General features: G+C 41.6%; 2 protein-coding genes across 25 annotated transcripts in view; both read right to left on the bottom strand.

The window, feature by feature from the left end:
* Nucleotides 1-192: 192 nt before the first annotated feature.
* Nucleotides 193-10,028, bottom strand: RAPSN (receptor associated protein of the synapse). 2 transcript variants are annotated; one of them, XM_023928030.2, is made up of 8 exons: nt 9,689-10,028; nt 6,681-7,019; nt 5,213-5,371; nt 4,777-4,875; nt 4,557-4,679; nt 1,920-1,973; nt 1,140-1,339; nt 197-364 (listed from the first exon to the last, which is right to left on the bottom strand). In XM_023928030.2, exons 1-8 carry the CDS (start codon nt 9,902-9,904, stop codon nt 292-294), a joined length of 1,263 nt encoding a protein of 420 aa, XP_023783798.1. In that variant the 5' UTR covers nt 9,905-10,028; the 3' UTR covers nt 197-291. The 2 variants fall into 2 exon arrangements, with proteins under 2 accessions (XP_023783799.1, XP_023783798.1); XM_023928031.2 differs by lacking the exon at nt 1,920-1,973 and having other exon boundaries at nt 193-364.
* Nucleotides 10,029-14,391: 4,363 nt separating this feature from the next.
* The window catches only part of CELF1 (CUGBP Elav-like family member 1), a 63,151-nt gene continuing 49,663 nt past the window's right edge, over nt 14,392-27,879 (bottom strand). For 12 of the 23 annotated variants that reach the window (XM_086893962.1, XM_086893981.1, XM_086893973.1 and 9 more), the window contains 5 exons: nt 26,270-26,383; nt 25,909-26,094; nt 24,904-25,047; nt 23,064-23,232; nt 14,392-17,374 (listed from right to left, as the gene is read on the bottom strand). In XM_086893962.1, coding sequence (XP_086750088.1) covers nt 23,105-23,232; nt 24,904-25,047; nt 25,909-26,094; nt 26,270-26,383 — 572 coding nt within the window. In that variant the 3' untranslated portion in view covers nt 14,392-17,374; nt 23,064-23,104. Of the gene's footprint in view, nt 17,375-22,978; nt 23,233-24,903; nt 25,048-25,908; nt 26,095-26,269; nt 26,384-27,879 lie in introns of those variants that run through there. The other 11 variants (XM_086893982.1, XM_086893978.1, XM_086893983.1 and 8 more) reach the window with 2 other exon arrangements.

Here is a 27,879-nt window from a genome sequence, read left to right as displayed (position 1 = left end):
AAAGCTGCTGAGTGATGGCGGCGGTGCCGCCATGGCGGGGCTGGGCGGGGCGCGGGCGGCGCTCGGAGCCCGGCGCTGGAGGCAGACGGGGCGGTCTCCCGCAGAAACCCTTTATTACAGTCAGTGCCCGTACACAGCAGCGAGGGGGAGGGGAGCGGGGCCGGGCCGCGAGCCCGAGCCGACCCCGCGCAGGGGAGGGGGAGGCCGAGGACGCCCCGCCAGGCACAGCCCGAGGGGCCCGGGAGCGGCTCCGTGAGTGGCTCCGTGAGTCCCCGGCCGAGCCCGCGGCGCTCAGACGTAGCCGGGCTTCACCGACAAGCGGCGGCAGTTGGGGCAGCCGCGGGTCCCGTTGGTCTGGAGGCACCTGCAACGGGAGGAGGTCGGGTCGGGGGAGCTCTAGCGCGGCCGGAGGCTCCCCCAGGGCGGCTGCTGTACGCCACAAAGCTGTTCCCCGTGGGCCCTCCCGCCACAGGCAGAGACTGGATCTCTTTCCCATCCCTTCCAGGGAGACGCTTCGGCAGATTCCTCTATAAAAGTTTGTTCCTGTACTGCTGGAGCCAAGTCCACAAATAAACTCCGCAGAGTTTTTCGGGCATCTCTCGCTGCCCAGTAGCGAGAATCCTAATTCTGGGCTCGGTGTGAGACTTTGTTACTAAATTCTTGGGTTTCAGATCAATGTGTTTTGTAACACTCGTGTTTCTTAATGATGGTACAGCTAACTTCTTTCCTGGCAGTAGTATGCTAACAGGCTGAACAACCTCTTCACCTCTGTGTGCCACTAGCCAAGGGAGAAGGTGAGGGGACCTGGGAAAAATCCAAACTGCCCCTGGGAGCGAAGAACCGATTCCCCAGGAGGAATCAAATAGCAATCTGTGAACTGGGCTGAACACCTACCAAGTGAGGGCATCAGTGAACAATCATTTAGAGGGCAAGTGGGAACGCGATGCATATGATGGCTAAATCTCACCTTCCAAGGCACTTGGAAGTGAGTGAGACTCTTAGCACTGCAGTGAGATCCTGCCTTGCAGGATCAAGATAAAGACCTGAGGAACAGCATGCAAACGACTACTCTGGGCATAAGCAGCTCTTTCCTATGGCTAATGTCATGACAATAATATTTAGTACTTCCAGCTAATTACTTCAAGTGGAAGAAGTGGGAGCAAGGTAGTGCCTGGAGCTGGTTGTTCTTCTCCCCAATGGACTCTCCACACATGCCACAGTAGAGCTCCATCTCCTCCACACATTCATGGAACTTCACTACATGGTCACGCAATTCTCGCTGCTGCTCCTTTGTGCGATAGATCCTTTCACACAGGCAGTGGAGCTTCAGCAGGCCGAGCTGCACGGGAAGGACAGAAACATAAGACAGGTGAACAACAGGGTGAAAACAGACCAGAAACAGCAGTGGGAACACCACAGCCCCATCAGCCAGCTGGAGAAACATCAGCAGGGCTCAACACTTCCTGCCCTTCTTTGTGTCACAAAAGCTAACACCAGGTTTGAGACACTCAGCAGCTCTTCCACTCATGGCTGCCCTGAGCTACCCTGTGACATACAGTGTATTTCACTTTCCTCTGCCTTCAGCCAGCACACAGTTCAGCTGCTGCTCAGGGCAGAAATGTTTTTCAGGAAGAGATCTCAGATCCTCTAGTTCTCTGTCTGTTTCATACCCCATTTTCACTGTTTCCCATTCCCCTTTGCCTATCCCATTTCGACTCCTCCTCTTCAGACTTGTATACTGATGATTATCTGTGCAACTGCCCACAGCCAAACACTTCATGACAAAGCAAATCCCAAGCACTCACTGGTTAATAGGAATGCTAATGAGCAACAAGAAGCCTGGATACTTCAGTGTTTGACATCTGATATTGCCTGACACAAGACATGGAGAGTGCTGAAAAGAAGCTGTAGAATCCTACCTTGTTCCCTAGTCCCTCTGCCAGCTCCTGTGCCTTTTCAATGCTTTCCAGAGCCTGTGAATTGAGATCACTGGTCATTAGTTCTCACTCAAATATATAAAAAACAGGCTTGTATGAAGTCCTATCAGAATTATTTACAAAAAGAGGTAAAGTAGTACAGAGTAAAATTTGGATAAACAACCATCCCTGCAACTCTGAAGAATCAAGAAAGCTTTTTTTGGAGGGCAGATTTCCTTCCCCTCCCAAAAGCTAATCCATGAGAAAAGGTTGGTTTCTGAAAGACCACAAGTAATGCAAGAGCTACATTTCTGTTGCAGACACTCAGTGTCAGTGTTGGCAGAGACTGATTCCCAAGCAGAGAGAATACAGATTTATTTAAACTCAGCCCCACATGCTCATTTGGGGCTGGGATGGAGCATAAGCAAAGCAAGCCTGGGCCTCATCCTACCTTGCAGGCTCAAAAATTGTTGGCAACTCAAATTTAATTTGTACCAGAGGTGAGGAAAGGGATCACCGACACCAATACACCACACTTATCTGTTTTTTCCCTGCTGTTCATGTATCCACCTTCCCTTACACATGGTGTGATGTAGGAGTGTTCTGCTATCCATTTTTTAAATCTGAAGGAAATATTTAGCATAGCAGCTGTCATACCAAATGAGTCCCTATTTTCCCCTAGATGTCACAGTGTTCCTTCCTGTTCTGATAATTAGTCTCTTTTCCAGAACTATTGAGATCTGCTTCCTATTTGTCCAAGGGGAAGAAGACATCTCCCTTGTGATGCATGTTATAAAATTTCTACCCTATAATTTGGCATTACTGCTACTGGAGGAGGAAAGGACCAGATGAGATGCAAAAATGCACTGTGAATGCAGAGAAGATGGCATTAGACTTGTGGTGGCAGCAACAGCCTAGGGTAAGGAAATGGAAGGAGAGGGAAGTGGGAGCTGAAGGCCAGCAGGGAGAACATAATTGAGAACTGTACTTAGGAAGACTGAATGTGTACTGGAAACTCCTGAAATTTATGACTGTGACTAAGAATCAAAGTGAAATGTGTGGGGTAGGGGAAAAGATGTTGACAAGTCTAGGGGACAGTTTGTCTTGGACAGGAGTATGAGGCTGCACAAGAATGAGGGCAAGCAAGCTGTGAGCAGCCTGGGAGGATTTGGACTAGCACTGATTACATTATACACAAATGAAATGGACTAAGTAGCCAAAGAGACTGGGAAGATGGAGGAAGTTTGGACAAAACCAGGGAATCTGCAAGTGGAAAGTTGGAAAATTGCTTTATTAAGTAACTGATATAGGGATGAGTAGCATGAGTAATGGAAACTGGGCCTGGCAAGTTGAAGAACAGGCTTGGGTGAATATTCAGGAATGACAGCTAAGGAAGTCACATTTGGTCAACAGATGTAAGGTACCTGACCCAGCAGGGCAGACTTCCCTCTAATGCCTGGGACAATATAAGATTCCTTCAATTTCTTCTTCTGTGGGATTTGCTGAGATTAGAATTCTGTGCAAACCCCTCATCATGTTCTCACAAGTGAGAGCTGCTTGAGATCAGAGACTGACAGTGGCTTGAGATAGAATGAGTGAATATAGGGGTTTGATGAGTGCTCTGAATATTCTCTCCTACAGCCTACCTCCTCTGTCCTGTCCTGTACTTTTGACACTGAACAAACATTTCAAGTCCACAGTTTGTTCTTCCATTGCTAACAAACATTGTGTTTACTTATGGAGATTGCACAGTGTGTCTCACCCAACTGATTCCCTAATGGAGGCACTCAGATGCTCACAGCACCCTGAACTTGACTATTCTGACATATACTGGACACACTGGTATCTGGCATGCTTCAATTGAGCTAAAGTTCTTGTTGTGTCAATATGAGTGATAAAAGTGAATCTTCATCATATTTAGACCCAGCCAGCATCTTGATGTGGCACTGTGCAGGTACTCCAGGTTGTTCAGAGCTAGTTCAGGGCTAACCTTTGAGCATTTCATTCTGTGGCTGAGTAATGTTCCTGCCATGCAATGTGCTATATCTAGTGTTGTCTGGACTTTAACACACATACACACTGCCTAAGCATTTTCAAAATAAGTAACTTTACCCCCTTGTTCTATACTGACTGGTTGTCTATTCCCAAATAAATTCCCACTCTCATTCCTGTTTCACATCAGAGTAAAATAGACCATCAAAAGTGTCTCCAGGAATTTTATGCCACATTTTCCTGAAAAGCACACGGTGGAGCTGTAGAGCTGTCTAAACATCATTAGCACATCAATGAGCTTAGTCATATAACTAAAAAGTAGGCAGGGGAATCTATTTCAGAGCATAAGGCTTCCTTCCTCCAGTACTGGTTTCTCAGTATAGAGCTTAAAAGTCATCAGGATTGACTAATGAGGCAATTCTGTAATTTAGCAGTCTGACTCAGAATGGATGTTCCTACCATAAGTAAAAAATTCCTGGCTGAGAGAGACCATTCAGAGAAATACAACTCTACAAGCAACAGACCCTGTTGGTAGAACCCAGGGGGTACAGGTCTCTTCTGAACTGTGCCCTCACCAAAGTGCAATACAAGACTGTGCTCTAATCTTGTCCTCCTACAATCTTCTGTAGAAACGAGTTTGTAACTGACCTTGTCCAGCTCCTTTTGAATCATCCAGCACTTAGTCACTCCTAGCAGCACCTGAATCAGGCCCAGGCGGTTTCCAATCTCTGTCATGATGCTCATGGAAGAGTCATACCGAGGGAAGGCTGTCTGCAGAAGTAGGGAGGAAAACACATGTTTTGCTGTGAACTGCTTTTCATGCCCTCTTGCTATTCCCTTTATCCTTCCTGGCAGGAAAGAGCTGTACCTGCACGTCTCTGCGACTGCGATGGATATCTGCAAAGCAGAGCAGACACAGTGCTTGCAGTGGCCGGTCACCGTGCTGCAGGGCAATCTTCATGGACTCCTGAAAGAAATTGCCTCTGGTCAGTAGAAGAGCTTATTCCTGATTCAAAACAACGAGGCTGGGACTCTACACTCTGGCCACTGACAGATCAGCTCCAAAGAAGTGACACCGTCTTTTAAGGCAAGGAAAATATTTTTCACATGTTCCTAACCAAGGGCCATTCGTAGACCCAAATTTTGAAGTCCCCTGGGCTGCAGAAAGCACAGCTCTAAAACTGGAAGGCAACAGGAAGATCTACAGTCAAGTGTGATTGCCAGAGTATCTCTCTTGCTCCAGTCCTGTGGCAGGATCCCCTGGTAGAGCCCCCCACAGCTCTGTGGCTGCTCGCAGCTCGTACCTCACAGCAATCCATGGCATCTGCCAGGCGCCCCAGCTTCCGATAGGCCACGGCCATGTGGTACTGGCTCATGGCACGGTACTTCAGGCTCCAGCCCTTCCCATAATCATTCACCAGTTCAGCAGCTTTACATGGGAAAAACAGGGCTTTCTCATAGTCCTGTAAGGCAGACAAGCACACAGACAGCAGTCACAGCAAAAATAAAGCAAAATGGAGAGAAGAAAAAAAGCCCAACTATTATTTACCAACACTGCAACAGCCACCCGATTTCTGTATGTCTAAACTCATGCTGCTCCTCTTCCTTGTGCATTATTTTGGTGGATATCAAATTGTGAAAGGGGCAATTGCCATATACTGAATTAATATTATTCTCTGGGTTCAGGACACTGGGGCAATGACCCAGCAAAAAAATTTTATGTAGTGTAAAAGTATATAAAAAAAGTAAAAAGTATAAAAGTATAAAATAGTATATAAAGTCATTAACTTTATTCTGCAGGAATCCTCCTCTATAAGTGAAGGCTGAAAACTTTCTCTTCTTTCTCTGAAAATTGCTCTTACATCATCTCTATTTGTAATATCTACATGGAGCCTTCATTTTCTCCATACAGTAAGCTGGGATCTCCAAGAAGGTCATTATCCATCATTTCAGGAAAGTGGAACTAAGACTCATGGCCTCATCAAATTCACAAAAAGTAATAATACATTTTAATTTTTGAACATCTTTTTTTTTTTTGCATTAAAAGCATGTTAGAAATTAATCTTATTTTACAATAATAATGTAAATATGTAAATAAAACTTATGTAAATATCTAAAACCATTCTCAAGTAATATATATGAGACTGTAGAAGTGAAAAAGTCCTCATATTTTTTAATTCTCCACAATGCACAAAGGAAACCACAATTTCTCAAATTTCCTTTCTGCCTTCTTATTTCACCCTGAAAAGTGTTCAGCACAATGTTATTTTCTTTATTTTTGGTCACCACACTTCATGTGATGAGTCTTCTATGAGCGAAGAAATCAAGACTTCGTGAGAACAACCTATTTTTTGCTGTTTGTACCAGAAGTTAGGACTGGCAAATCACCCCCGTGTTCAGGCCCTGCCTGGTTTTACCTACAGCTGCTTGCTGGCAGCTAATTGCCTGCAACAGTGGTAGAAATAGAGAATCCATGAGTTTTGGCTGCCAGCCCTGTGTCTCTGATGTGATCTTCTTTGAATCTAAGTTTGATCTTTTCAACACACATATTCACAGCTGCTTCTGCTGTGCTGTATAAACATGACACTAATCCTCTCATCCTTACTGTAGAGGAGAGTTCTCCATTTGGAGAATTACAAAGGGATTTTAGCTTACAGTGCTCTCTCAGTACTTCATTTCCTATAGGAAAGACAAAAGCTGAAATTCACGTGGTTTCTAATGCTTCCCTGAATCTGTGGGACAATCACTCTTCTGTCCCTTAGGTTACTATACCTTTATCTGGGTGTAGAAGTTCCCGAGGCTGCAGCAGACTCGACATTCCAGCATCTTGTCATCGTTGTTGTGTGCGTAGCGTAAAGCTTTCTCAAAGCACTCCAAAGCCTTCTGGAAAATGCTGAGGCCCAGAAAGGCATTGCCCATGCTGAGGCTCACCTGGCCATTCAGCTGCAGGCTCACAGTGGTACCCTGCATGTTCAGGCACGTCTTACAGTAAGAGATTGTTTTCTGGAATTCACAGAGTTTCTCATTGCTGCGAGCCAGGTTTAGGTAGCTCTCTGTAAGGAAATCTGGGTCTTCCAGCTCCCGTGCTGTGTCAATCTGTACCACTGCAAACTTTAAGTAGAGAAGATAGTGTTTACAAAAGTGTGTACTTTATTTAAATACAGCTCAAGTGCCCACAGAGTAGTGCCCTGTACTGGAGAAGAGGCTCATCTCTGAGCAGGGCAGACAAGGCCATCAGCACACGGAGAAGCATCGTATGCACTGAGCAGTTGTCTGGTGGTTTAAAAGGCCTGTGAAGATTCTGAAGAAACCTTTCCTTCTCTTCACATAGTGTCTGGGCAGGGAAGATGAACTAGGCTGGCAGTAAGGGGAAAACAGTGGTTAAATGGCCCTAAAGAGCAGTTGGTGAAGCAGGAAACATCTGACACAATGCTGTTCTGTTTTCTTTCACTCAGTGTAATGAATCCCACTTTCTCTGGAATTCTTAAGCTATTAAAGTACTCTTCAATTATAGAAGAAAGTAAGCCACTTCTTTAATGAATTTTTTACTAGTAATTGCAGTCTTGATCTTGACAGTTTTAGTTCTATAACCTCCAGGATTTGTTGCATACTGTTCTCCTAAATGAAGTCTCTTTCAGGCTGCAAGCTATTCTAAGCAGTAACTCTTACATTTTGTGGTGAAGCAAGCACACTGCTGGCTTGAATTAGTATCACTAGTAAAGGTAAATAGTTAGCAGTTTTCATTAGACACTATCAGTTAGGATTATGGATGGCAAATTCCAGGGGAATCAATTATTTCCTTTTTGTATAGTGGCTATATGTAATAATTTAGGCTACTAGAACATTTTACATTCTTTGGAAACAAAAACCCAAACCAAACCAAACAAAAACAACAATCAAAAAAACAAACTAAAAAAAAACCAAATTCCAAAAAACCAAACCAAAACGACAAAACCCCCAAACATCACCAACCATAAATTGTGTCTGTTGGGGTTGTAATTATCTTCTCAGCTTCCATTAAAGTTTAGGAAACCTGCTATGTGGACTCAGTGATGCGCACTAGCTCATATCCACATATCCGCTTCTCCACATTCCCTTAACTTTGCCCGAGTTCTTCAGTATTTCCTGATTGCCACAGCCTCTTTTCTTGGTGTGAAGTAATTTCTTTCCTCTCCAAAAGAGGCTGAGCATCATAACCCTTCTTAAATCACTTTTTATTTCATGCCTTTAATTCTGACCCTTTTTCTCCTGATATTTCCTCTCTCAATGGCTTATTGCTAAAGTTATAGAGAAAGAAAGTTATAGAGTTATATAGAAAGTTATAAAGTTATAGAGAAAGTTCTCCTTTCTCTATTCTTTGACCAGTTGCTGTGTAAAATCTTTAGTTTGACTGAAGCCATGTTTCCTTCCCAATACTGTGAAGAACTAAAATTCGCCTACTCTGATCCTGCTTTTTGTTCTGTTGTCAGGTAAGGAATTATGTTTGAGTATACTAAGCTCACTCCTTTGCCCTTTTTTTTCCCCATTAAGTCTTCAGTATTTCCTTCATCTAGCTACATCTTACCTTTTTTTCTTTCTTCCCCAGTCAGTCTGTTGTTTTTGCCAGCACTTAATTTCATACCACTTAGCAGAATTGTTTGTCTTCAAATGTTTTCCAAGTGTATTAATACCTCTCCTTTCTTCTTCATCCTAAGTATCTGGCTTCAGTATAGGGCTTTGACATGTGCATGGGTTTACCAGCAAGACGTGCCTCTCTCCCCACTCCAATTCCAAACAAAGCTACCAAAACCTTTTCAATGAGATGTAGACATCCTTTTCACATTTTGTTCTAAATGCTGAATGATAGCCAGTCTAGTAAGAGGCAACCCAAAACATCAGCACAAGAGTATCAAAGCCCTTTAGTACAACCCAGTTTCAGGCTGGGACAGTTTCTTAAGACTATTACAATCCTCTCTTGCCTTGTCTTACAGATTCTTGATTTGCCTTCCCAAATGCTGCCTGTTGCTCTCTGTACACATCCTCTTGCCTCTCAGATCCACACACCAGCTTCTTTTTGTTCATTTAATTAAACTTCTTATCCTCATGCACTTGAAATGTAACTTCAGCTGCTTTTTACCACTCTCCCATCAAGCCCCATATCTTTCCTTCTTTCTTCTGTACTATCCTGACAACTGGAAGTTGCTCTGACCTCAACTGTGAGACATCTGGGATGTCTCGATTACCTCACCAAAACAGCATCTTCTTTTCCCTTTTAATCAGCTCCTGGCAAACAAATAATTGCAATTAAAAAACCCTAATATAAGATCTATATTAGATATCAGCCAGAAGCTGAACAAGATAACAAACATGTCTCCACAAGATTGATATTTATTCTACAGAATCCACTTGGAGTTCTCTTTTTATGCTGACATGCACACTGTAAACAGCTTGTAGTGGACAAGGGCCCTGTTCTTTTACCTTTTCCTGAAGCCTGATAACATGGTGTGCCTGTATGTTGGAAATAAGAAAGGTTCCCATGAATAATTAGGAAGACCTAAGTAACCCAGGAATCCTGAGGAATCAGATCCAGTGAAGATATCATAAGATACATCATATTCTGTGTATCTTTTGGGCTGGAGCTCTTGGTGAGCACAGTGATTACAGCAGCCCAGAACATGCACTCAATAGCTGGTATTTTCTGTTACACACAAAATACCCTCCCCCCCTCAGGTTCTGATCTCCAGCCACGTTCCATTGTGGGTGCGACACAACGGCATGCATTCATCTCCAGTTCACCTTACCTTCAGCATGTCTTTGTATCTGCCCATCTCTGCATGAGCAGTGATGAGGCAACCCAAAACCCGAAACCTGCCAGCAGGATCCGCAGACTTCTCCAAAACCCTCATCCAGACTCGCAGGGCCTTTTCGGTCTGATTAGACTGGTAAAGATGGAGTCCTTTCTCTATCTGTTGCTTTGTCTGGTCCTGACCCATCTCCCATGGATTAAAAAGCCTCATACACTAACCTCTAAGGATAGCAAAAAGGATGTGCTTACAAGAGAACACACCGTAAAATGCCCCACTAGAAGAGGGCGGGTTGTGTGCTCAGAGGGCCCAGAGCCATAAAAGCCCAGCCATGTCAGGGGGCTGGAGCTGTGGTAGGCAATGGCAAGAAGTGGTTGCTCAGCACTTGAAGGCAGAATCCTCTGCCTCTGAAGGCAGAATCCCAAATCCACTAGGCAAACATCTTGCTTGCTAGGGCTCCATCAGTGCATTCGTCTGTCCGATCCCGTAAACAAAGAGGAAAAGCACGACAGGGAGAGAAAGAGAAAAATCTCAAGGCACTGGAGTGAAACTCAATCTGAACAGCCAGTGCTGGTCTCCTCCCCATTGGCTGCAGCTGCTCCTGCCAGTCCAGCTCACGTGGCTCCCAGGAATTCTAGTCAGGCTCCCCAGCTCCCAAGGTCACGGTGCCAACTGCCCACCCCTGCCCGCCAGTATGCAGCTTATAAATACCCTGGGGAGAGACAATTGGCTGCAGTCACAGCCTCAGGATGCCTTGGCTGTCTCTTTCCTCTCTGGCCATCCCATCAGACAAGCACTGCTGGTGGTGGGCAAGCTTGGGAGGAAGAAGACTCAAGTGGAGTAGTAGCTTTAGGAAAAGATATTCCTTAAAAGTTCGGTGTGAACAAGGCAACTTGCTACATGTGCAGTGTAACACTTGCAACAATGTACTTGATACTTGGCGAGGACCTCAGCTCAACAACAGGCATCATGGACTGTTTATATGGGCATAGGTCAGCTCAGTCACAGATTTGCTGCAAGTACACCTTTGACTTCCTAATTTTAGGGTCAAGGAGCTACCCACCTGTAAACCTTTGATCTTAACTGAATGTTGCTCCCTGTTGCCAGACGAGTGTGGCAGTCCTCCAAAAGTTTCCAACAGAAGTTGTCAATGGCACTGTGGAAGTTCTTCATCCAGAAATTGATGATCCTTTATGATGAATAACAGTAAAGACACACAACAACAGATATCTGCACTTTTTGGTTGCAGGAGAGAAGTCTTATTCCCATTAAAAGATAGCTTTATGTCTCCCACACTCCACTGAAAAATTCATACTGGTTCCTCTAAGAGTCACATTTAATACTCTCACCGATGTGCTGCAGTCTTAGTGGTCTAGAGGTTTATTCACTCCTTCTCAAGAAGATACACCAAACCTCGGGGGAGGAACAGGTGGAGAATGCTGAAGGGATATCTAATGTTTTTCAGATGCAGAAGTTCTAAGAACCAGTTCTGTGATCCTTTTACTGGGCAAAGAGAAGCAATTTGAAGTTTTAACTGACCTGCCTGCAAAAGCAGCCCTGTGTCCCTGTGTCTCCAGCTGTGTCCCTGCTTCTTGATGAATTTGGTGGCAGTTCTTCCCCCAGCAAAGGCAGATACCTACAGAATCACCTCAAAGGGTGCCAATCAGACTATCCTGGTCTGTCAGCAAAATCCAAAGGGAGCCTTCCTTAAGGAAAGCAGGACACAAAATAAGGAACTACAGTCTACCCAGAGGCTTTACATCATAGCTGTCATGATCTTAAGAGATTACATCTGTCCTTTATCCAAAATTCAATCAGAAAAATATTTCATAAAAATGTTTTAAATTGTAGAAGGGTTTTGCTACAGTAAGACTGATTCTCTTTTGGGAGCTCATATACACTATGATACTTGCATTATTTACCTTAGCTTTGTTTTTCAGAGATGTTATGTGCTAGATGATATTTCAGCATAGACTATAGGCAGTGTCAAACTCTGGAAGTAGAAACTATGGAAAAATCTACAGAAACTGAAGAAAACTAATGGTGAGGCATGGCTGGGTAATGTGTGAAAATCACTCTGGCAGCACTGTTAAAATTATTAGCTAGGTACTCTATAGATTTTAGGACTTGCATAAAAGTCTGATTCAGAATTTTAAAAAAATCTCTCCTCCTTGCAGTAATTTTTTTATGTCTCTCTGGATGTAGGTGGTAGGATGGAAACAACATGAAGAAGATCAGTCCCCATGGAAAGCATTGATAATGGTGAGGCCATTCAGATTTCTAGACTTGGAGAAGAGGCCAGGAAAGCAGCCACTGGAGCTTGCAACATAACAGAATCAAGCAAGGACTCAGGAATGGGGAAAACAAAGATAGTATCATTCTTGGTAGATCTTTGCAAAACTCACCTTCTATAAGTGAGCTGCCTGTCACTCAAACTCATCCTGAGATTCTTTGGACCACATCATCAAAGCACTGCTTCCTTCCCCACACAGCATAGCCAAAATGAAGAGGGTGCCTTGCAGCCTGACAAAACCCATCTAACAGATGATCTGCCCTGCATTTTGTTAACCTCACTTTATCTCCTTGCTTTTGAGCACCATGAAACAGTGCATAGTTTCTTAGGAATCAATTCGCAGCTCAGCTGTTGAGATAAAAACAACCGAGTAAAATAAGGACTAAATACATCAAGTTCAAACTGGTCATTTTCAAAAAAATCAGGAACATGCTCTGATACAAAACATTCCACTCTGAGCCCAGCTGTACCTGCCTAAATAAGGAGGTATAAAAGATCAACACTGACTGCCTGTGCTACTTGAAAAAAAGCAATGGTATCCATCTGTGGTTCAAGACAGCTGTAATTCATACAAGATTCAGGTACAGCTTCTGCAGTTAACAATCCAGTTTCTCCTCAGGAAGTGCAAATAAATGAGCCCAAATGGTGCTTGGCAACATCAAATTAGGGAATCTTACCTGTCATACGTGCAGTGTGGCTCATCATGCACAATTCTTCGGTGATCACACTGACCTGCTTCTCCTCCTCCCCACTGCTCTTCATAATGTCCCTAGTGACTCCTGGCCGTATGAAGAGCAGAATGTGGCAGGTAAAGCCAGGAAGACTGGAGTCAAAACAAGTAGTTGAATGATGGAGGTGGATGTGAGAGGAAAAAAAGGTTTCTCCTAAAATATTCAGCATCAGGATTTCATCTACCACTTTGTGTACTTCCTACAAATGCTGAAAAATATAACAACTCATGTAAAAATGCCAATTATTTTCAGAGATTAATACACTGGCTCTTAAGTATAGTTTGATTGTGTACTGATTGGTGGTAGCCTTTTAAATTGAAGAAAAAGCCTTCAAAAAATAAAAAAGCCACTGACCCAAGAAGGATCTGGTGTCAGTTCTGTAAGATGTAGCTGGCAAAGCTTTGATTGTGTAAGACAAGGTGAGTGAACTTGCTTCCAAGCTGGAATCTTCCATTCTGCCTAAACAAACCCTTTTTCTGATTCAATTGTTTCTCTCCATCTTTGGCCACAAGTTGTATCTAAACTGAAATCTCGCCAGCCTCTCTTCTCAACAGCTGCAAATTAACTGCAGGGATCCCAGCACAGTCTGTAACAGGTGGCTCCGTGCCTCGTGCCGCAATTGGTGTGCTCAGGGCAAGGAATGCAGCACTGAATCCTGATGCTTTGCAAGGGCTCTCAGATTTACAATCATGTAGGAAGTGATGGGGTGAAACAGAGTATGTCAGATAACACAGGAAAAGGACACGGAGGAGAAATAGCTGTTCTAAAAATGCTTGCAAGTCTCCAAGATGTAAGACAAGAGAAGGCAGGAATAATGGGGAATTCTAGAAGCTTTCAGAAATGCAGCAAAATCATGCCCATTGTGGTACTTTCCTTCTGAGAGAGGCAATATTCATGTCAAACTTGTGGCAGGTTTCTAAATGAATTACGCTTCGGCTATGCCAAATACTTTTTATTAATATGAAATAACATTAAAGATACCTTAGTTCTAAGAGCAAAGCAGGTAGCTTTTGCTTATCACTAGTAAGTAATCCAAATCCATTTGCAGTTTCCCTTTGTACTATTTCTGGGACCAGGAGCACTGGGGGCTGCAGGTACCTTGATGCTGCAGAACCAGGCTAGATTAAGCAAGCTTGGCTGTGTTCCTGGGAAGGGGAAGGAGGCGGTGGCAAGTGTGGGGTTTGTGAGAGTGGCATCAGCTGGTGCCTCTAATCCCACTCAGCACCACACACTCGTGCTGCTCCTGCAGAGCTGAGGGCTGCTGCTCTGCCCAAGGTATTGAAATACCCTGAAGCACAAGTGCATGGGCAGGCAAGTGGCTGCATGGCACCAGTTCTGTGAGGCTGAACATGCCTACTCCTCACTCCCAAGTGTTGCATGTATTCGCATTATCCAAGATCCTCAGCTTTTCCATATCTGAAGGGGACTTGACTGTCAAATGACCCAAAATGGAGATATATCAACCAGAAAATATTTTCCATTTCTACTCATCTACACAGAAGTAAAAATCTAGGGCAATACTATACATCAAGAACAAGAGGTACTGGGCCGCGAATATTTTTGTGTCTCACAGCTATGAAACGGTAAAATGGTTCTCTCATCTCTCTCTTCATCTTCTCACACTTGGACCCCAAAAAGAACCTCAAGTTTACGACACAAATACAACACACAAGGACTCTTCTCAAACAGTTTAATAGCAAATAAACAAAGGAAGGTACCACACTTGGCATATACAAAATGACTTGTTGTCGGTGTGTCTGTGCAATTAAAACAGCTTTAAGTTGCCCTTTGGGACAAAAAGAAAAAAAACCACACACACACACAAAAGGAAGAAAATTCCTTTAACACATACTCGCTTGTTCCAAACTTGTAACAAATCTTTTCATTTTTAAATCCACTACACAAACTCTGTGATCAGATCAGAAAAGCAACACGCGCTCCTCTGCTTTTTAAACCATTAAAGTAAAATCTGTAATTCTCTACAGAGTACAACACAATTTCACACAAAAAGACATTTTGTTTTGCAAATCAAAACAAGAAAAAAAGGAACAGCTCAAACAAGGTAAAGAAAAGCATTTCTACGACTGAACCACGACTTTGAGTTGATTAAATCCCGTTAACTGCAGAACAGACTCTACATTTGGTCATAGTGGCAATTTGTTTTCTCGTCACATTGTGAATCACTTTACATTGTTTTCTAGTAGAAAAGGCAAAAAACTGTACAAAACCCCTAGTGTTAAATACAATGTTTGTACCAATAAAAAAGCCCACAGGTTTGTCTCCAAAATGTAAATTTTCTTTTTAAATTATTCACAAAAAGCAGCCAAAAATCAGAAAGGCAGCTGCTGCTCCACTGTCTCAAATCCATTAAAACCACCACAGAACAATTAAAACAACCAAAGGAAGGAAAGGAAAGAAGAAAGGAAAGAAACACCCAACATTTGGCATTTTGGTTTTCTTCAGATATTTTTCCACAGGCTTCCCCCAAGGTTCCTTACGGAACCAAACGCACACGTACAGAAACGTACTGGCAGTTCCTCCATCCACTGCAGGGTATCAGCGCCCCCCAGCACACAGCCCTGTGCATTCAGACTGTGGGACTAACAGCAGCCAGCCCCCAACTCTACTTCCCAAATTAACGGGTCCCTACCCTTTTTCATTCAGCCTCACGATTCACTCCCAGGTACATGTACCATATTCAAATTGTTCTTTTTTGTAAGCAGATTAAGGACTGTCTACACAAATCTGGTTGATACCTAGTGAGAATACAGTATCCTCAACCAACTTAGGAGGATAGAAAACAATCTTTGCATCTTTACATTATCCCAAATACTGGACAAAATTAAGATTTCTATCCAATCAAACTCCACTTGTTTTCTCAGCAAAAAACCCTTCTGGAATTCCATTTCACATTATTTCAACTGTTAAGATACCTACACTAGCTTGTTGCTGCTTCTGACTGAAACTTCATCACAGCACACACTCTTCAGGTGCCTTCATCTAGAAGCTACTTCCCAGTTTCTACCTGTGCAGATGGTATATAGGGCAGGGGAAGCCTGCTACCCAGAGAGCAGTAACCTGTTCTAGTTCATCCTGCAAGCCAGAAAAACTGCTCAGCTCATTACCCAATTAAAAACTAAACAAAAACTAAAAAATCTCCGCAGAGATTCCCCAGCTAAGGCCCTTGAAAAGACAGCTGGGGATGGTACCCTGTTCAGGTAACAGCTTCAGAGGCTGTTGTATTGTGCTTGTCGTTTGGGAAAAGAGCCAGCAGTTGTAGGACCAGTGTTACAAATGCTTTCTCTGGGATATTTAAAACACTTTATTTCATGAGCTTACCTAGATCCTTCCAGAATCCTGCCACCAAACTCTGACTGATGGTATTGTATTAGATTTGGGCTGGACTTCACAGAAATGTGCCCTGAGTTGTACGAAATGCTCAATGTTTGAAATAAGCCCTAGCTTCAGATAGCTTTGGAAACAGAAATACTGTGAGTTCCCCCACCTTCCTGCTCTCAGCTATCCCCTTCCATCAGAAGTTCCACTAGGGGAACAGTGTAACCAAGCACCCTCAGAGCTTCTGACAGCACTGGAGATGAGCAAGGTCCAGGTGCTCTGTCAGGCAGACAGTCTAAGTGCACAGGTAGATGCCCTCAGGTGGCTTCTGATCAGATTATTTGCCATACCAAACCCACCAATTTAAAGGATACCTTTGAAACCCATTAAATTGCTCAGTTTTTGCACAAACTATAGAAAACAGAGAGGTGAAGGTGATATATACGAGGGTGTGAAGAAAACAGCAGGAAACATGCACAACATTTCTGGGCACTATCTTAGTTTGAAAGATTAAAACAAAAACATCACATTTTGCTGAGGAGATTGTAGTTACAAAAAAATCAAGCATGCCAGAGCTTAACAAAATACAACATCAACTTTGATCAAATTTTCACTGCAGACTGATAATCACACAGGGAAGCAGGGGAAAAAATAAAAATAATTAAAAAAAAAAATCAGTAAATGCCAGGGCAAAAATGTAGCTACAATTGGAGTAAAACATAGTTCAAGTGTTTTCTGTTGATGCCACTTCAAGTCACAAGTTTGAACTCATAAAAACACATGCTGTCTCCTCAAGCACAGAAACCAGATCAGCAAAATGTGACTAGGAAGTCTCCTGAAAGATTGAGTCACACCATATAATTGACTTTTTCTTTGAACTGTGTTTTTAAAACTAAGCACACAGAAAAAACTAAGCCTAGAAAGTGATTGGCTGTATGTTCACAGAAATACAAATACTCCACAAGGTATGCTAGCAAGGCTGCTCTGAAGACAAATTACAAAGAATCAGATTCACAAAATCAAGTGGTTATCTTACGAAGGTCTAGAAAAATAGAAATTCTTTTATATTCAAATGCAAGTTTAAATATTCCCCTTCAGCAGTCTTTCTAGCAAAACCATTTTGGCAGCACAAAAAAAAAAAAAAAAAGAAAAAAAAAGAAAAGAAACAAACATAATAAAAATACACATCAGCATCAAAAGTCAACACAAGGTCAAAGGTGAGAGTTCAAGCATCAGAGAAGCTGAAGAGACAAGGATTTGGACGATGTACTTGAACGCCACATCGACATGCTTTAGGCACAACGATGAACAAACGGCAGGAATCTAGAAAAAAAAACAAACCAGAAAGAGGGAGACCCACTGAGTTACACAGAGCAGTACATCCAAACATGGAGAGAGAGAACAAGAATGGGCACTGTACAATGAGATCTCCTGGGGAAGGGAGTTGACAGGGAAGGGCAGCACATGCCAACGATGGACAAGTAAAAGTTGAAGTACATGAAGGACACCAAGTAAACATCAAACTGCCAGAAACCAAATGGAAGCAGAGGCCTGGATTTCCCTCTCAGCACCCAGTCTGTGGAGCATTGCTAACACTGGTTAGCATGCATTCACCTTGCCCCGTGCCCAGTGTGTCTACTACCTCTGTTTAGAACAGAGTAAACTCCCTCCCCAGGAGACCAATTCCAAAAATATGACTCCAGGGCAAACATTTGCCCACAGCGACTGAGACCATGAGAGACAAGACAGAGGACACAAGGGATTCACAGGTGGTTTGACATTTGAGACTTTTCTTGCACTCTAACATGGGAAGTTCATAGGCAGTAGCAGCCCAGCAAATCCATGTTCTTTCCTTTAGCTACAGTCTCTTCTCATTCCCTAGGAGCCCATGTAACTGGGGGTGGGTGATTGGGAAAAGGGGGGAGAAAAAAAAAGATTATACAAGACAAAAAGCCCACACATCAGAGAAGAATTCCTTAAGACTTGACTGCAAGTTAAGACTTGTCCTAGCTGAGCACTTGTCATACCATTAGACCTGCACAGGGATTTTCCATTCCCAACCTTTTATGTAACAGCCTTCAGCTCCCTGGCTTCATGAGGAGGAGATTCTGGGCTCTGAGAAGTCACTCTACAGTCACTGTTGCCAGTTTGATGAGCAGAAAAAAATGCGTTTCCTGAAATTTTCTTGTAGTGTTTATAAAAAAATAATTCTTATATTAAGTGACATAAATACTTCTGTTCCCTCCCTTCAGCTTGTGAACTGCAAGAGACAAGGAACATTTTGGGCTGAGAGTGGGAGGCAGAAGAGGGAGGAAGCAGCTTGTTTTCTTATCCTGCTTCCCCACACCCTCAACTCCCCTTTAGCTCCTTTTGTGGCCTTAATCTTCAGCACATCTCAAAGCTTCTGGTTACAGACTAGAACAAGGTGAGATTTACATATTATCTAACATAATTTGAAAATAGCAAGTGTTGCATTCTCATTCCAAAGCAACGAGAAACACATTGTCTACTAAATCAGCAACACTCCCCTTATTAGAACTGCTGAGATTAATTTGCTTTTCATGTTTTCAAATAAAGGGAAAGGACTTTAAACTGAGTTTAAAAAACCAACTCCAGCAAACAGAATACAATGTAACTCTTGCACTTATTTCTATATTTCAGGAAATACTCTAGATAATTTGAAGATAGATGCAAGATTTCACTCAAACTAGAAAAGCAAATTCATCATGAACTGAGGCATGAAGTCAAGTGACATCTTAGCATGCACCACTGAAATCCTCTGTGTGATTTGTCTGGGGATTTTCTTGATACGGATTTTTCAAATATTACACTCAGCTATGTTGAGGGCGAAGACTGAGTTTTATCAAAGACCTGTGGAAAGACTGGCCTATAAAAACAGAACCATGAGATGCTGGACAAGGTCTTGATGACTTGGAGAAAGTTATTCCAGTTTGTCCTTGTTTTATTCTCACAATAGTGACAATTCTGCTTTCTGTGTTTTATATTTTGTGGCAGGTATGTTAGGAATATCAATCCTCTTTAGGTTTAAATGTCTGCAACAAGAAGCTTTCAAAGCATTTTACCTGTTCATAGTTGCACCCTTCATTTGCAATTTGATTTATCCAGGTTGTTTTTAGGAATTTCCAAATAAAATAGCAACAACTTCATTCTGCTTTGTTGTTCTTCCCTAATCCACAACCATTACCAGTCCAGTTAGATTCAGCTTACATGACAGAATTACCGTAATATGTGACTTTCAGTATTCAGGTGAAAAGCTTTTTCCTGGTAGATGCACTTGCCAGTGAGATTTTTCTGAGCTGGAATTTTTAAATAATGCCAGCTTTGTATTAAAAAAAAGCTAAATTACAAAGAGCTATCCTGTTTTGGACTGTTGATTATCTAGGGGACTGGAGAAACTATTTCATTTACTATAGTACTGACATTAAGCAGTATCAGACAAAGTTCATAATTCTTTCACCTTATTACTGCAGTAAAATCAAATATCTCCTGAGAAAAAGAATAAATCTATGAAGTAGAACATTTCCACCTTGTAAACTGAAAATATTCTAAGTATTTCCTGGTGGCGCATGTAAATAAGGAATTCTATTTAATCAGAAATTCTTTTAGTTTTCTTGTAGAAAATCAGGCTCTTTGGTTTTAAGCATACAGCATACTTTGTTCATGTGGTTGCTTCAGCCAACCTTCTGCAGTTTATTTGAACTCCCCCCACTCTTATATTACTATCCAGGAAATAAGAGCATTTTACACTGATTTGATTTGCACTTGAATGAGAGCATGATATGAACTAAAAATTTAAAAGTCCCAAGTCCCCAGAATCCCAGACTTTCCTGCCAGTAACTGAGGAAGAAAACTGGCTTAAGATGGAAAGGCAAGAGCAGCCTAAATCCCCACAATCAGTGGCAGCCACAAATCAGACACAGAAATGTTGACTTTATCTGTTCAGTTTTGTTATCAGAAAAAAAATCTGCCCAAGTCACAAACTTGATACATTTATTAACTTTGGCAACATACACATTGATACACCAAGAAAGGGAAATCTGAAACAAATACACAAAAAGGGCAACATCTTCAGCTGGTGAAAACTGATGCAGCTCTACTGCATTCAGAGAGCTGAACTGCATTGATTCAAACCATCTGAGGATCACATCTTTTAAAATTTAACCTGCATAGATTTATTTTTTTTTTCTTTTTGGCAATACTTATAGTTACGCCAGTAAGGCACAAGAACTAGCCCAAGTTAGGTGTCTTAAGGTAATTATGTCTGGGAGGAGTCACTGATCAAACTAAGCCACAGTGTAAACTGGACAATCTCCTAAAGTTAAAAGGAGTCACACCTATTTGCAACAATGCCAAGCTTGATCTGTAAGTTACAGTATTGAGGACACACTATAGGATGAAGAAGCTAAAATATCTAATTTTGGGCAACTGAAATGACTAATAAAGAGGCCAGAGCATCAGGTTAAAAGAAAAATAGGACAAAGATCTTGGATAGTAACAGTGGGGTAGGGTGCAAAGAAGGTAAGAGTGACTGTAGAGACCCCAGAGCACAGTGCTCTCCTCCACTGGTTCACAGCATTCATCTTCCTCATTTAGCAGTTGTTGGGCTGCAAACAGGCCACTGAAAATCAGTAGTGTCAATCATGCACATCATTATGTGTGTAAAACAATCACATTCAGGATTCTACAAAACCCTGGCCTTTTTTTCCAGTGAAATAATTTAGGTAATAAATATTCTCCACCCTGGAGCGGTATAAAACTTCTATAAAAATAGAAACAACATTCTTGGTTACAGCAGGTTACACTTGGAGCAGTTGCTCCCAACTACATTTTTTTATGTTTTTTTTTCTTTTTTCCTTTTTTTTGAAAAGTATATAATTTATATATATATATATAAAAAAAAAAATCCCATCATCACCCTGGAGGCCTTCACACTCCAACACTCTTTTCTCAGAAAACCAGGACACATCTTTCCTATGGTGCAGAATTCAAGTGTACATGGTTCACTTCAGTGTATGTTTACGTCTCTAGAGAGATTCAAATAATTAACATAGAAGGGTACCACATGCCAGCATAACTGGGAAATTTGGCAATCTGGCCTTTGAAACTTTGCCACCACAAAATTATTTAAATAATACTGACAGATTTACCTGTCTGCCATCAATATGGACAGACTGGCATCCACTGCTTTATTTTCAATCTACGAACTGGAAAGGGCTCCCCTTGGATGTTACATTTCAGGCCTTGTAATTCTGAGGTTTGAGATCCCAGGGGGCCCAGTCCCTGGAAATGCCCAACATTCCCAACAGATCACCACACACAAGTGGGGACTCTGACCGAGATCTCAGGTTTGATGGGTTTAGTGCTCCTCCTGCTGGAGCAGAACACAAAGTCCTGACCCCACATCTGACCCACACACGTCATTTAGCAGCTGGCTCCCAGACTGCAGCGTTAGTTGGAGCCCTGGGAAACAGCCTTACAACCCAGGAATACAAAGAAAACAAGGAAAAGGAGATACTATGAGGTAAATCAAACTTCTGTTAAAGACACAGAAATTGTAAACTTCCTCTTGTGACAGAGGTGGATTTTGGTGGTTATAAAGTGGAACTCTACACTGATTTCTTGAAACAGCTCAGGCCAGAGTGTCAAAAGTCCTTTGAGCCCCCTAAAACCAGTGAATATCAAAGGCCCTTAGCAATGCACTAGCAATTTCACTGGTGTGCAGAAAAAGTGTGTGTTCAGTTAAGGGGTGTGTTCAATCTTCCTTCAATATAAAAAATAACAGCTTGTACCAAAAGGCATTTAAAAACTGAATGGCTCAATACTCTGGTTCCGCAGCTCCTGGTTTGGCCTGTTTTGCACTGGTACACACCACCTTAAAGGAAAACTGCAGTAGAGAGATACACCTATTTACTAGACCAAGTCACTGCATGAGTTTTGTTCATTAAAGAAAACCAACAAAAAACGCCAACAAAACAGGAAATTATAATTTCAATAAACAATCAGCACTTACATTATGCTTATGAAAAGGAATTCATAGCAATCTCTGCAAATAAAGGACATTATTCCACAGAAATGGGGACAGTGATCAACTGTTAAGAAGAAAAAATTGTCAAAAATTTCTGCAGATTACCAGGGATCTAAAGTTTCTTGTTTCCATACACAGATGTATTCATCCAGGCTTAGCTGCCTCTATCTTTCCACAAAACCTAGATGAAGTACATAGGTTAATTTTTCTTATACATGGAGAAATTCACTGCATCTTATTAATATTCCACTGTAGACAGAGAGTAAAATTTTCTGGGCAGAGACATTATATAATAGTTTTATAAAGTGCTGTGTACATTCACACTGCTATATAAACACTAGTTTATATACAGAAAAAAAAAAAATCACTGCAGTTTTCCTTTGGCTTGTTAATGTGTTCACCTTTTTAGCCTGTCTCCTGCTTTAGAGATGATTTAATAAATCCCCACTGTGGCATACAGTTAAGGAAATTTCAAAGAGCAGATGGAGTATGACAAAGGCTACATGGGGTTGGTTCTTTCTCACCCAGGACTCTGTTCTCCTTGACCATCTTTGTTTTCATCAGCTGTTCTGTGTTATTTCTGCTTTCCCTTCTCCTCTCTACCCCAAGGCAGTGTGGTGTCAGTTTCTGCTGCTCCCTTTAACCTTCTCTCCCCACCCCCAAGGAGCTGGCATTGGTCCTTCTCAACACACACTGGTTACAAACACAGCAAACTTCAAATAAGGGAGAAAAAAAAAACCAAAACTAAACAAAAAAACCTCAGCGATATGGCACCTAAACTCCAAAGTAAAACACTGGAAACAAAAGCACAAACTTGTCCTCCATCCGAAGCGGGATTCTCAGCAGAGGCTGCAGCAGAGTCTTCAAGGGAAGATGTGCCAGATAGAACGCATGGATCAGCTTCCAGGACTGTAAAAACACAGCCTTAGGGCTTCGAATCACTAAGTGCGCTCCTCTCCAACTTACCAGAAGATCCTTCTCACTCCAGTCCCGGAGGGGAGGGGTGCTCAGTATGGCTTGCTGTCGTTCTTGGAGCGCTTGAGCTGTACTTTCAGCCGCTTCATGCCGATCTGGAAGCCGTTCATTGACTGAATGGCAGCCTGCGCAGAGACAGGATTGTCGTAACTTACAAAACCTGAGGAGAGGAGAACACACAGTTACACCCCATGCCAGAGCTGCCCACAACGGCTACTCACAACTGGAAATGCAGGAGCTCACAAGGTCAGAGAGGCTTGCGTGAAGTGCCATTTTCAGAAGCTCACAACTGTTTCAGACTCCTCATAATAACTTCTAAAGGCACTCAAACAAAGCATTGCTTTTTGACATATGGAACTTTAGCCAGAAAATATACACAGCTCAGAAAATTAACATTTTCTAGTCTATCAGCAAAATAAGTACTGCTATTTATAAGAACTCATACCTGAGAGAAAACCAAACCTGGAAAACATTCATCCAGATGCAAAAGCTCATTAAGGATATAAGACTGAAATCACCCTCATGACATTATGGCAGCAGTTTTGTTTGGAGTGAAAGAGCATCCAAGGAAGGGTAGCACTAGTGCCATTACTGTGTTTAGATTGCTCTCAGATGGGAGGTTGCATATCATTTCTGGAAAAGATTATCCTGCAAATAAACCTCTCCAGTGTTTTGAAGGAGCCTACTTTAAATAACTCCACTCAATGTTGGGAGTGAGAATAACTCCCATTCGAGACAATGGCTATGAGTCCATAATATGTAGGTGTTACAGCTGAATGATCAGCATATTTCTGTGTTCTCACAAAGCATCATATTGTCCACTTCTTTTGGCTCAAATAGGAAAAAGCTCAGGATTTTATGTAGACACAAAGCTATCAAAACCATAGAGAAAGTCTCACCTCTCCTATTCCATCACAAGAAATCTCCATCTATCAAAACAGTCACGAGAGCTTATGGCACTACAAAAATACACTATGGTACCCACAATAGTTATTTATAAAGATATTAATAGAAATAATTCATAATCATAATGTACTAAGTAATAGATACAAATTGTTATTGAAATTCTTGAAAAGACAGGAAGAGGCAAGAGGAAGTACTATCTCAGGATTACAGTCTGCAAACAAATAATAATCACAGAACATTCTGAGTTAGAAGAGATCTACAAGGATTAAGGAATCCAACTCCTAAGTGAATGGCCCATAAGGGGACTGAACCCAAAACCTTGACATTATTAGCATTATGCTCTAACCAACTGAGCTAATCTCAGGGAGAATTATCCAGGGCCAGAACACTATAATAGGGCACAAAATTGTGAAAAGCAAAAAGTCATATTGAAAATCAGGAAAATACATTTTACTGCTGGAAATGTTTGGTTTATTTATCTTTTAGGAATATGCAGAGATTCCCTACTTACTTAATAGCTAGACTAGACAATATACTGAAAAAGAGTAATATATTATTACTATAAAAACCACCTTTTTATAGATAATGATTTATAGAATGACAAAATATCCTGAGTTGGAATAGATCCACAAAGATCACTGAAGTCCCTGCACAGGACACCCTGAGAATCACACTGTTCATCTGAGAGCACTTTCCAAACACTTCTTGAACTCTGTCAGGCTTGTGCTGTGACTACTTCCCTGGGTAGCCTCTTCCAATGCCCAGCCACCCTCTGGATGAAAAATCATTTTATCCAATGTCCAACCTAAACCTCCCCTGACTCAGCTTCAGGCTTTTATCTCGGGTCCTGTCACTGATCACCAGATAAGAGATCAATGTCTGCCCCATTGCTTCCCCTTGTAAAGAAGCTGTAGATCCAACATACCAAAACACTTGCTTAAATTGGTCTGCTTGTCAATGAAAACCTTGGCAGAGACGACATTTCCAAATGGCATGAACATCTGCAGCAGATCTTGATCCCCAAACTCTTGGGGAAGATGGTAGATAAACAGATTGGCTCCCTCTGGACCTTCAAACAAGCAGGAAAATAAATTCAGAAAGAGCATGGATACCACATACTCACTGCACAAAAAAAGGTGGAAGAGCCAGATTTTCAAGAAAAATTTTCCAGATAAAACAATGAAAGTGCTATTTGCAGTACTGCAGAACACTTGATTCCAGAATAAATGAGCATGACCCTTTGCTGGGATTGATCACTCAAATAATTCTAGCTCTTTCTGACCACTTTTGTTAGTACTTTACACATTGTGCCAAATCTGGTTCACAGATATTTGCTGTAATGACAGCTGAACAGTAAGTTTGAGTAGTACATGTTGACTGAACAAAAATTGGCTATGCAAAACTTGTGGTCCCAAAGCAACTAAGTAAATTTCCAAAAAAAATACAAATAATCACATTGCTTGTCATCTGAGATTCTCTTCTAAACATGATACATTCTGCTGAAACTACATTCTACATTACTTTACACTACATATTAAATTTAACCTGAATAAGAAGAGTGAAAAGACTGGCATAAGTAGCTGTTGGAAAAGGTGAAGGACCCAGAAAACAACATTAACAAAAGCACATCTGATTCTGTGACAGTTGGATGTATCAGGCTATAGACTCATATTCTCCTTCCCTCTGAGAACATGCAGGAGTACGATTAAGGAAGCACTTAAGACTAGACAAACCCCATGAGAAACATCCTGTATAAAAATTACTTTGGGCAGCCCTTAGTAGAAAGATCCCAAAGACCTTTTTTATCTTCAGTAACCCTGGATTCTAAAAAATGACGCCAAATAAAAAATCTGCACATAAGGTAGGTGCAAGGGCTAAGCTTGCCCTTTTGAAAACCCCTCTCAAGTAGTTTCTACAACTTTCTGCCTACCTTCTTTTTGACTTCCTGCTGCACCAATACTCTGCTGTGTTAAGAGACTCTGGTTATAGAGTGTGGGCAGTGCAGCAGCAGCATATTGCTGGATTCCAGAATAAGCTTGTGTGAGGGCTTCCATTGTGCTACCTGTCCCATTTGAGAGACCACCACTGCCAAGTCCTCCATTTAAGGCTGCCATTCCTGTATAAGAAAGAGCAAATAAAAGATGACTGAGTGCTTCCACTGAGCCAGACCAATAACCTTTCAAATGCTCTGCACGATTACAAAAAGCAGGGAGCAGAAAAAAATCACCCCAGAGACAGGCTGAGGAATGATAATCAGCTATTCCTCCAAGCCACCACTACACATGACTTACCTGCTAAAGAGCTAACGTTGAGGCCAGCTGTAGCACCTGCCAGCGTCTGCAGTGCTCCAAGAGAAGCCATTGGATTAACAGAGGAGCTGCTACTGGAACTAGGTGAGGAACCTGCTATTAAAATAAAACAATTAAACTTCAACTCATATTTTTAATTCATGATAATTCAACTTCTTCATTAAGTTATTCCAGTAGAAAAAACTAGTAAGGAACAGATTCAGGCAACACAGGATACTTTATGTAAAAAAAGCAAACCCACACAACTTGATCATACTGCTTATACGTTCTGAGCCCTTCCTACATTTTTTTAGAATTTCTACTTCATCATAACACCTACTCTTTGTAGCAATAATAATGTCAGTAATTGTAAGACATGTAAGATTGAGACATTACACAAATGTTGGCTGAACTCTATATCTCAACATAAGGTAACCAGCAGCAATGCCCTGTTTCCTGCTGCCTAAAGTAAGAGTCACTTGCTATGTATTAACACATATCCTTGGAACATCACTCAAGGTGAAAAAGACCTGTAACATAGATACCAGGGACATTAAAAAAGGCTGAACATACGGTTTTCCCATACTGCCAGAACAGGAACACCACATGCCCAGATTATTTTGACACATTAATTTTCTACTAAAACTCCTGCTGCCACAGCCGGGGCTAGGACTGAGAAAAGTCTTGAAATGCACATCAAAAATAAATAATCTGTCCTCTATTCCAGCAACATCTCCAACTACATTGACTCAGTAAGAGAAGGTTGACAATATAGTACCTAGGACAGTAACAGCTTACATGGCCCACCAAATTCTACACCAGGTAGAGTTAGTTCTACAGAAGTGAACATCAAAAACCATAAAAAAAAAAAAAAAAAAAGTTTTCCAAGCTGTTATGATATGTTAAAAGGTATATTAAAAGAAAAAGAAGTTCACACTGAGGTCATCTACACAGATTTATGGACATGATAAAGTAAGAAATGCATAGCATTTTAATGATTATAAAGCAGTGGTTTTTCTAACAGATTTGTGCACTACTGCAGAAGAAAATCTATGTGTAGTGCTATTAACCAAGAAATTCATATTTACTGCACAAGATGCACTAGAAAATATTTATGGCTGCTAAAAATTAGAAGATACTGAAGACTGATGTTGCAGAGGCATCATGTAGTCTGCTTACAAGAGAAATTTATCAGTTTGACCAAGGAGGTATGAGAAGAACGGAATTTGAGGCATTTTCAATTTTTCTGATGTTTTTGTGATTCTCACTTATACTGTATACATCCTTTAAAACTTATAAAAGAATTGTTAGCAACTTTCAAGAAGTTTCACACACTCTATGTATTTACCACTTCATGTTTGTGGCACAAGGTCTCTGCAGGGCTGGGATATTGGAACTATTTAAATGGAATATAGCCTAACAACCTCCTAACAAAAGTAGTTGTACCTAACCAAATCTGCATGAGAACCAAAAAGCTGCACTTCAGACCACTTTTTGTAGTAACAGATGGAATGAGAAACCTCTTCTAGTACATGTGAAGACAAACTCTCCTAATAAACCAAAAATTGAAAGACAATGTCCGAAACTATTTTAAGACGCTTACTCCGACGAAA

Source organism: Cyanistes caeruleus, chromosome 6 (genome assembly GCF_971803275.1).
Source record: "Cyanistes caeruleus chromosome 6, bCyaCae1.hap1.1, whole genome shotgun sequence".
Lineage (NCBI taxonomy): Eukaryota > Metazoa > Chordata > Aves > Passeriformes > Paridae > Cyanistes > Cyanistes caeruleus.
Note: the sequence above shows the minus strand (reverse complement) of the source record. Positions and strands in the feature narration are given on the sequence as shown.